The sequence below is a fragment of the Sinocyclocheilus anshuiensis genome, unplaced genomic scaffold (genome assembly GCF_001515605.1).
Source record: "Sinocyclocheilus anshuiensis isolate Anshui unplaced genomic scaffold, SAMN03320099.WGS_v1.1 scaffold664, whole genome shotgun sequence".
Classification (NCBI taxonomy): Eukaryota; Metazoa; Chordata; class Actinopteri; order Cypriniformes; family Cyprinidae; genus Sinocyclocheilus; species Sinocyclocheilus anshuiensis.
In genome coordinates, this window is record NW_015554122.1 from 34,022 (window position 1) to 45,087 (window position 11,066).

The window sequence follows — 11,066 nt, forward strand, 5'->3', positions numbered from 1 at the left end:
ACACACACACACACACACACTCTCACACTCACACAAAAACATTACTTAGACAGAAAAATGGTCATAGTTTGGCTGACTGTCAGGTTCTTTCTGATCTTCCTGAACACTCACTCTTGACCACAGTGACTCATCCCATTTTCCCTTTGTGCAAAGTACAGCATTATATCTTTTTTGCAGCACTAAACGTTTTAGTTTCTCTGTAGCAGAAAAAAAGAAGCTTTTCTGCACCCGCTGCACAAGTGTGATGTATGGAATATGAAACTAGTCCTACGAGGACAGAAATGATGTTTCGAGTCAGTAATAATACACTGATGTGGACAGGTTGAGAACACTCACATTGTTTTCCTGATGTTTGTTGTTCTTCATAAGCGTGATGATGCAGTTGTGAATGAAAAATGCTAGTGTGAGAACCCCAGTCAGCTGAGGAAACAGCGATCTGAACTCTAACTCAATCAGAGATAACAAAGACAAGCACACGTTACACAGAGAACAGTAAGTGTTGATTCACACTATCACAACTCTTTCACATGACTCGTGTCAGGGCTTTGATTGCCTCCAGACATCATGGGAAGAAAAACGACTCACTAAACTGGAGTACCTGATTTTGCACTGGTAATGGCCATTTAATCATCACTTAAACGTCATACAATTTATTCCATCAATCACTGGATGAGTTCAAAATATTCAGAGGCAAATGGGGTAAAAGTTGAAATAGGTTTTTTTTTTTAATCTTTTTTTACTTTTACATTACAACACTTCACCTACACAACGTTGTAGGGGTTACGATGTGGACTGATGTTTAGCTTTGTCAAGTTCACTGCAGTCATGCGAAAGGAAGTGAATAAAGAACCATAAATATCCCTTTAAAATGAGTTACAGGTGATTTCAAAACATTGCATGAAAAAAAAAAAAAGGGAAGAAAAACGACTCACTAAACTGGAGTACCTGATTTTGCACTGGTAATGGCCATTTAATCATCACTTAAACGTCATACAATTTATTCCATCAATCACTGGATGAGTTCAAAATATTCAGAGGCAAATGGGGTAAAAGTTGAAATAGGTTTTTTTTTTAAATCTTTTTTTACTTTTACATTACAACACTTCACCTACACAACGTTGTAGGGGTTACGACGTGGACTGATGTTTAGCTTTGTCAAGTTCACTGCAGTCATGCGAAAGGAAGTGAATAAAGAACCATAAATATCCCTTTAAAATGAGTTACAGGTGATTTCAAAACATTGCATGAAAAAAAAAAAAAAAGATTCTTTTACCTGGAACAAAAAACGTTGATGAATCAAACCAGTGGAAGTCCAGGTGAAAGCCCAGTCGAATGGCTTTATATGTGACCAAAAAGATGAGATAAACCACCGACAAGGTGCCTGTGAAAATAAATGAAAACCTCAGCTAACGGAGCAAAACACAAGCTGCTGTTCATCCCCGTCAAAGCAGAAATATTACCACTCTAGCTGGGAAAATAAAGGCCATACCGAGGAAGGTGAACCTGGCGAAGAAGGACGCGGAACGGAAATTGAGCAGCGGCAGCAGCAGAACAATGAGGTAAAACGGGATGGTGTTGGTTTTACTCCACCAAAGATCAAACACCTGTCCTGTGCTGTTCTCTCCCGCATAGTATTGGAGAGTGCTGCTGTCTCCATCTGGATCCAAATTTGGATATGGACAGATCACTAGTGAAAGAGACAATTGTTATTCTGAATGAATGGTCAAGCACATGAAATGCAGCATGTCTAAAGAATATATTGATTCCAATACTGGACCAGTATTATAAACTGACATTTTAGGCAAATCAGTTCAAAAGTTACGACAATATCTTTTTAAACCAAATTTAACAGATTTTTTTAAATTTTTTTTATTTAAGTTTCGTTTCAATAAGCAGAAGCATTACCAAGATACAGATATTTGCCTTTTGTGATCTTCACAGTCAGATTTGTGAAAGTGTCACAGAAAAATGGTTTGGAATATCAAAAATCCAGGGATTAATTCTCTGAAAATCACATGGGGCAAAGAATATGATTTTTTTTTTTTAAACAGTCTGTACCAATATTAATAAAAAAAAGATACAAAACTGATATCAATTACAATAATTAATTACAAAAAATACCTGGAACAAACAAAGCACACTCAGAATAAAAAGTCAGTTATTCAAGCGGTTTGTGACAATTAGGACTGGGTGAAGAATTACACTTTAATATACTGAAGTAGTGGACCCCACAACTTCCAAAACCTATTTAAACACTTCTTGAATGAGAATCGTATCTTTTCTAACTTAATAAAATAAAGAACATCTGATAGCCAACGAGAATATGCAGGGGGCATTTTGGATTTCCAATTTAGCAATATTAGTCTCCTAGCCAGCAGGAGAATCTTCTAAATTTAAGAGGATTGGCAAAACCTTCTCTACAAAATTGAAAATGGAAGATAGGCAATACGGCTGAATTAGAAAAGATGGACTCGAGCAGCCACGCACTAGATCTCTCGAAATTATACATATCCTGAGTGAACCTTCCCAATCACTTACCAAGACTCGTTCAAACAAAATGCAGCAAAGCATTGAACTCTGGGTATCATTGGACTCTGCATGGCTCAACGAATCCAAATAGACCAGGCTCATGACTTCAGACCAATTAATAATAACAATAATAAAAATCAATGTGACCACTTACCTCTATCTGTTCCATTTGTGCCAAAAGTGTCTGATGTGTTGACATTGTGAACATAGTCTGTGAGAAATATACAGATACAGCAGTTATACAGATCTTCCTAGAAAACATCAGTCCATCAGTTAATGGACAGCAGAACAAATGAGGAACGGCGGGGAGAAGAAACACTCACTGTAAATGAATTTTCCTGTGTTGAACAGGAAGTTGGACATGAGGACCCAGTAGACCACCATCGCACCAATCAGTGACACCAGTGAGAAAACAAGACTCGACCATTTTCCGAATCCCCCAAAGTAATATTTACACACATCAGGAAACTCCCAGTCTGAGGTATCGACATACGCTGCAAAGACAGAGCTGCGTATCACACAGGATTCACGCGAAACACCTGCTATCACAGAACGCAGGGTTACAGAAGTCAACATCTCATGGAGAAATAGATTTTGTTGGCAGTAATGTAGGAACATATGAAGACGGATCCAGCAGGAACTCCTGAGGTTGTTAAATTATGGCTTCATAAACAAAACAAAACTCCCAGTACAGTACTACAGTTCTTAGGTTTAAGCAAGACCAGCTTATGTGAAAATGAGCACAGGAACTGTAACACTAATGATCTGAACCCTTGTGTATCAAACAAACTTTATAGCCCTGGATTATCCTGTCTGTCACAAAGAAGTACCAGATCTGTCACTGGGGTCCCCTAAAAATTAGGTGCATAATGCCCCCCGTTGTGCATTAAACTGAGAATGGTATAAATATCTTAAGCCCATAATGGACTAGTTTTGTCTAAGAGCTACACTGAGTCACTATATCTCTCATAACTTGAGCCTTGTGTATTGGGGCTGTAAAAAAATGTGAAAGACTGGCTGTTTATTTGAGAGCAGTCATGTGGTTGGCTTACGTATGGACTTTGTGGACTTTAATACTCTGTAGCAGCAGTAGAGCGTCAGCAAGCCCATAAGAACAATAATGATGATGCCCAGAGTGAAGCCAGCCTAGAAACAGGACAAAAAATTATTTACCTTCATAACAGCCTGCAGTGAGGAAAGGAAACACACAAGAAAAATGTAAACTCACTTGTTTTATTCCCCATGGCATACTTAATATAGATGTTCCCATCATGGTGTTCCATATGGCGAAGCTGCGCGCGCACACCCACACACACACACACCCAGACACACATGCATGCACACACACACATGCACAACCACACACACACACATACATGCACGCACATACATGCATGGACACACACACACACACACACACACGCACACGCACACGCACGCATACATACATACAAACACACACACAAACAATCAATCATTTAAATCAAATGGAGTTTAATAACTGCTTGTACATCGGTGGAAATGTCACCATGTAAATCTGCTCTGCTTGTCTTAAAGGGGTCATATGATGCGATTTCAAGTTTTCCTTTCTCTTTGGAGTGTTACAAGCTGATTGTGCATAGATAAGATCCCTGAAGTTGCAAAGACTAAAGTCTCAAAACCAAAGAGATGTTCTTTATCAAAGTTAAGACTCTGCTAATGATCTTTAAAAAAGCATCATATGACCCCTTTAATCTTAAATAACTCTGCTGTTTAAAGATCATGAATATTTAATAATGCAAGTATTGTTCAGTTTTCTGATTAGTCGCTTGTTGCCTTAACATTCTAGCTCTGGCACTCTAATTAACAGTTAAACCTGTCCTGTGGCAGGGCTTCGTAACTCTGTGTGCAGAAGCAATGCATTAAAAGCCTTTTCGAGGGTGGTCTTACATTGTGACAATGCTGGGGTTTTTGGCAGTACTGTCGCCCCCCTGCACTTTGAACGCTGTTCCCAGTGGACTGTAGATATAGATGTCCTCAGGAGAAGGAATCACATGATCTGGAGGTACCTGATGAAGATAAGCTGCATAAACAAATGCATTACATCACAGTTCCTTTTATATTCTACAAGACTAGATTTCAACTTCTGGAGTCCCCAAACAAATGATGCATTGTCCTGAAATACTGGCGGAAAGCGGAATTTGTGGTTGAAGACTGTGTTAATCTGTATTTAGTGATGCATCCTCCACAAACCAAACCAGGAAAAACAAAAAAGGAAATCAAAGCCACGGGCTAATTCAATTATACACAGACACAAAACAACAGACCACTCACAAATATCTGTGAAATAAGGCAGCATGAAGAGGGTTTGACTTCACCCACATACAGTACCGCCCTCAAAAAGCAGGATAATCTCACAATCGTGAAATTTTGGCTTGAGACTAATTGGAATATAAATATGTACACTGTTTAGGTCACAGTGTAAGATTATGGATTAAAAGAATATGCTGTCATTGTTTGCTCACTCTCATGTCGTTCCAAACCTGCATTTTGTGTCACAGAAAAAGGACAGTTCTACAAGTTTTGAAAGACATGAGTGAGAGTAAATGATGACTTTAGGGTGAACTATTGCTTTAAGGATTTGTAAACCTATATTGGACAGATGTAGACTGAATTAATCACTTTGAATATGATTCACAATTGTGTTGAACACTTTGTGTCATTTTAAGGTGGTCTGACTAAACCCAAAAGCCTTAACTTCACACAAAGGAAGACCACTGAGTTGGTGTAAAAGTAATATGCTATGATTTGCTGTGTTGACCAACAGTAAGCTTCTTGGTTTGAAAGTGGATTGTATGTGAGCTGTGCTTCATGCATTATTACATTTTTAAAAACAATTTTTTTTGCTTCAATTTCACTAATGTGATTGCACCTTAACATCCGTACAGTTAGTGTTAGTAGCTTATCTCCTTTTCTGTGGCATTAACTTGATAACATGTGTAACATGCAATGGACAAAAATATTTGCCATTGTGCAAATGTTAAAAAGTGAATGAATAAATAATTAAAAAGTGAAACCCTAAGCATTCTCAAACACTGGAATTAAACAAATGTGCATTTTATGGCATCTAAATGTTCACTTAAAATTCTCGTCTTTTTCTGGAAATATATGATTTGACGTGCACGATGACTGTAGTTATCGCAAATAATCGCAACAGGCCTAATAAACAACCCGCAGATATTTTGATGTTTGTTTGTCCAGACACAGAGAAGCAGATTTGAAACATGCAGTGGCGTTTGTAGTGTAGTGTAATGAAGCGAGCGGGCACACCAGCAGTCGGTCTGAAGAGGCTGTCAGACGGCCGTAGTAATGAACTCTGCTGCTCAGCGCCGAAGCTTCAGAGGACACCCGCTCCTGAACATCATCTCCCACTATGTTTCTGGGCTCCACATGAAACGGCCTGAAAGACAAAGCAAACGGGACCCTGAGGTGCTTCAGAAACATCTCAGAATGAGAATGCTGATCTAGGACATGTTCTTCACAAGATGTTTGGCTGATTCACATCAGCACAAGACTAGTAGTAATAGTAGTAGTATAATTTTATTTAATGCCATGTCAGCATCTGAGGCTATTTTCATGGCACAAACTCAATTACAACAATACAAATATCGCATAAATACAATTAAAACCAAGCAAACAAACAAACACTTGCAAGTAATATTATACACGTTTTTTTAAATTAACATATGTGACCCTGGACCACAAAACCAGTCTTAAGGGTCAATTTTTCTAAACTGAGATTTATGCATCATCTGAAAGCTGAATAATAAGCTTTCCATTGATGTATGGTTTATTAGGATCGGACAATATTTGGCCAAGATACAACTATTTGAGAATCTGGAATCTGAGGGTGCAAAAAAATCTAAATATTGAGAAAATCGTCTTTAAAGTTGTCTAAATTAAGTTCTTAGCAATGCATATTACTAATCAAAAATTAAGTTTTAATATATTTACAGTAGGAAATTTACAAATATCTTCATGGAACATGATCTTTACTTAATATCCTAATGATTTTTGGCATAAAAGAAAAATCAATCATTTTGACCCATACAATGTTTTTTTGGCTATTGCTACAAATATACCCCAGCGACTTAAGACCTTTTTAACCTTTTCAGGCAAAATTCTACTAAATAAGTCCTTAAGTGAACAAACTTCATAAAAGAGCTTTCTACTTGCAAGAAAACCGGGACAGTCCAAAAGAATATGTTTAATAGAAAGGGGAGTCTTGCAGAACATGCATAGAGTTAGGTCTTCACCTTTAAGCAAAAATGCATGAGTCAGTCAGCACAAGACTAACAAGAACGATTACTGTATACATTAGTGTAGGGGTGCTCCAACCCTAATCAAGCACACCTGAAACAGCTAATTAAGATCTTCAGGAGCACTTGACACAGGTAGGTGGTCTGGACATGAAAGGTAGATCTACAGAAACAGGACTGGGCACCACTGCATTAATGTGTTTTGTAATATTGTGCACATGGAGGTGATTTAATCTTTTCTAAACAGCACTAGGGTTTTTTTTTTGTTTTGAAGCACACTGCACATAGCACTACATCTTAGACCGTATTTGTGAAATACCAGACTGAGTTAATTCAATCTGGCCAGTGATGCTAATTATTCCTGGAAGGAAACCAGACTGAGTTGACAAAAGCAAACTCTCTGAGTTCAGAGGGAAAGCCTTTACCATCAGTTAGAGCTGATGTTTGGGCAACTAGAAACACACTGTGGCAGGTCCTGTGATGAGCTGGGTTCAAAAAATATTGGTTTTGCTGCACTTCATATGATAAATATTTGTTGAGTACGTTTATGTTTTGCCCAAAAAAAGAATGCATAGCTGAAACTAGGGATGCACGATATATCAGCCACCATATCGGTATCGGCCGATAAATGCTCATTTTTTCTGTTATCGGTATCGGCCCGATAAGGAAATTTGGCCGATATCTTAAAGCCGATAAATAATGCATTATTTCCCTCAGAGACACTTCAGATGCGCGCTGTTCGTTTGCAGCCTTTTGTGCAATTGTACGTTGTAATATTGTGTATAATATTTGATGTATATCTGATTTATCTCATATAAAATGCGTTTGGTTAAGTTAAAAGAGCGCTTCAGTTTACCGGTGATCATCTTTAGCTCAGCGCACGCAGCTCAAACAGCAGTGCACAACATTAATAACTATGATTGGGAATGTCGTGTATATAACATTCTAATGAGAACATTATTATAATAAAACGTTGTGAATTCTTTGGGTTTAGTTGCTGTTTCAGCGCGTTGTTATGGGAAGAGCGCATCCACAACAGGATCACACATTCTGACTATAGCACGCAATAACTGCGTCATTTTTATCGGTATCGGCCAAAATTTTCATATCGGTGCATCCCTAGCTGAAACACTTCAAAAGATGAAAATATTGCACGTGTCTTTACGATTCCTTACTAAATCTGAAATTTCACCTAAAATACTGGTAATAAGATGTTACATTAAAGCCAGCACAAAAACAGCACCTTCTTTGCTTGGAGTCCAACGAATCGGTGTAATACTCCCCAGCTTGCACTGATCCTAATAACGGTTTACTGTCCTCATCCATGATGCTTGTGCTTCGTTTAAACCCTCATCACCTGTAAAGATGGACAAACACAGAAGAACACCAAACCAGGTATCTGAGACTGTTCTGTGAGAAAGATGATATCCTCCTCAGAATCAACACACTAACAGCCAAACATTGCAACTCTTTGGACAGGGAGGATGACAAATACAGACAAATTCCCTGTGGGAAAACATTACATTTGTAATGACACTTTAAACCCTGCACATGCAAATAACAGGATCAGACATGATGAGACATGTCACACACAGCCTCTAAAGCGTCACATTAGAGAACACAAAACAACAGCAGATTCCTGTCCTGTGAGTAATGTGGAAACGTCCGGCTGAACACTTACACTCCAGATGATATGGATCAGGGAAGATAAGTTAATACACACACACACACAAATATATATTGACTACCGGTCAACAGTTTGGGATAAGAACAATTTGTAATGTTTTTTACAAGAGTTTCTTCTGCTCATCAAGGCTGCATTTATTTGTTTAAAAATACTGGAAAAAATATAATATTGTGAAATATTATTATGATGTAAAATAACATTTTTCTATTTTAATATACATTAAAATCACATTTATTTCTGTGATCAAAGCTAATTTTTCAGCATCATTACTCCAGTCTTCAGTGTCACATGATCTTCAGAAATCATTCTAATATGCTGATTTATTATCAGTGTTGAAACTGTTGTGCTGCTTTAAAGTTTAAAAGAAGAGCATTTATTTAAAATAGAAATATTTTCTAACAATATACACTAGAGTTCAAAGTTTGGGGTCAGTACATTTTTATTCTTTCTTTTTTTTTTTAAAGAAATTAAAACTTTTATTCAGCAAGCATGTTAAATTGTTAAGAAGTTATAGCAAAGATTTATATTGATAGAAAAGATTTATACTTTGAATAAATGCTGTTCTTTTTTAACTTTTTATTCATCAAAGAATCCTGAAAAAAAGTATCACAGGTTTCAAAAAAAAAAAAAAATTTGGCAGCACAACATTAATTATTCTTATAATAAATCAGCATATTAGAATTATTTCTGAAGGATCATGTTACACTTTATACTGGCGTAATGATGCTGATGGAAATTCAGCTTTGATCACAGAAATAAATTATATTTTAAAGGATATTAAAATAGAAACCATTATTTTATATTGTAATAACATTTAGCAAGATTACTGTTTTTTTTCTGTATTTTTGATCAAATAAATGCATCCTTGATGAGCAGAAGAGACTTCTTTAAAAAACATTACAAGTCTTACTGATCCCAAACATTAATACTCATTCGTTTACTCTTGCATATATAAGCAATTCACTGTTTGAAAAGACTAAGTTAGATAAGCTGAGGTTTATAATACTGTATAAAGCTGTTTGAAGGCACTTCTGAAAGCCACATGACATCAGGTGTCATTATATGAGCCCTGCAGTTGCTATGAACAACACTCCTTCATATGCAATGTGTCAATAATGACATTTCTGTTCACTAGACGAAACGAACATCTGCAGTTTATACGCAATACACATGATGGCATAAACAGGTGAAATCATGTAAGACTGTGAATGTGTGAGTGCATCATTTTAAGCCATGCTAAAGTATTCATTTAGACTATAACGAAATAAACGAAAGAACCAGAACAAGCACTTAATGCGACCATTACTGAATACACTAAATTAACTCAAAAGCCCTTACATTAGCGTGTAAAGTGTAGTTAGTACATTTATGTGGTTATCTGCACAGGTAGCCATACGCTTCACATGAAGATTTCGAGTTGCTTTAGTATTTAGATGAACTCTCTAAACAGGAAGTTTGAAATATAAACTTAAGCTGCTATGAACAACACTCCTTCATATGCAATGCGTCAATAATAACATTTCTGTTCTCTAGACGAAACGAACATCTGCAGTTTATACGCAATACACATGATGGCATAAACAGGTGAAATCATGTAAGACTGTGAATGTGTGAGTGCATCATTTTAAGCCATGCTAAAGTATTCATTTAGACTATAACGAAATAAACGAAAGAACCAGAACAAGCACTTAATGCGACCATTACTGAATACACTAAATTAACTCAAAAGCCCTTACATTAGCGTGTAAAGTGTAGTTAGTACATTTATGTGGTTATCTGCACAGGTAGCCATACGCTTCACATGAAGATTTCGAGTTGCTTTAGTATTTAGATGAACTCTCTAAACAGGAAGTTTGAAATATAAACTTACCAAAACAGACAAAAGCCGACAATCTGCTGAGACAACTGTTTTGAAAAGGAAACTCAGTATTTAAACGGCACATGCTTTTCAAATGTCGCATGGGATTAGTAGTGCAGATTCCACCGCCACACAACGCGTGAGGAACGCGAGGACGCCTTCAAACAACTACATTACCCATAATTCCAGAGCGGGCGAAGACATGCAAGCTGTTCTGGTAACAGACCAGACCCTTATGACCAAATGCATATATTAATCAAATTAAAGAAAACTAACATTTTATATTGACTTACAGAAAAAAATGATATATTTCTTTAACATTAAAACGTTTCTTCTAAACATTTTAATCTTAGCGTAATTTAGTGTTGTTGTGACAATAGAAATTACTCATGAGAGTTCATTTTAATGGAGGTTCTTAACCAGGGGAGTTCAGCAAACTTACAAGGGGGCCTCAGGATGACTTGTGTGTATGTGTGTGTGAATGAATAACTGGATATATGAGTAAGCCTAATTTTAGAATTGTGATTTCTAGATTTGTGAGTGCAGAAAAACAAACAAAAATCATGTAAAATAATAAAATTATTTGTATACATTTTATGAATATAATTGTTTTAGTTATGCCAAGATCTAAAATATTTGATCAGGTATAAATTGAGTAATATATATATATATATATATATATATCTATATATAT

General features: G+C 36.6%; 1 protein-coding gene and 1 long non-coding RNA gene across 2 annotated transcripts in view; one reads left to right on the forward strand and one right to left on the reverse strand.

Moving 5' to 3' along the window:
• Window positions 1-10,504, reverse strand: part of LOC107670042 (sodium-coupled neutral amino acid transporter 9-like) — a 16,173-nt gene extending 5,669 nt beyond the window's left edge. Inside the window, exons 1-11 of the mRNA XM_016462518.1 lie at window positions 10,385-10,504; window positions 8,071-8,184; window positions 5,839-5,968; window positions 4,459-4,577; window positions 3,758-3,821; window positions 3,582-3,675; window positions 2,853-3,023; window positions 2,684-2,740; window positions 1,490-1,687; window positions 1,274-1,381; window positions 337-443 (exon numbers count right to left, since the gene is read on the reverse strand). Of these exons, the coding sequence (XP_016318004.1) occupies window positions 337-443; window positions 1,274-1,381; window positions 1,490-1,687; window positions 2,684-2,740; window positions 2,853-3,023; window positions 3,582-3,675; window positions 3,758-3,821; window positions 4,459-4,577; window positions 5,839-5,968; window positions 8,071-8,153 (1,131 nt within the window). The 5' untranslated portion in view covers window positions 8,154-8,184; window positions 10,385-10,504. The remainder of the gene's footprint in view (window positions 1-336; window positions 444-1,273; window positions 1,382-1,489; window positions 1,688-2,683; window positions 2,741-2,852; window positions 3,024-3,581; window positions 3,676-3,757; window positions 3,822-4,458; window positions 4,578-5,838; window positions 5,969-8,070; window positions 8,185-10,384) is intronic.
• The window catches only part of LOC107670046 (uncharacterized), a 19,835-nt gene that overhangs the window by 2,802 nt on the left and 5,967 nt on the right, over window positions 1-11,066 (forward strand). The window lies entirely within an intron of this gene.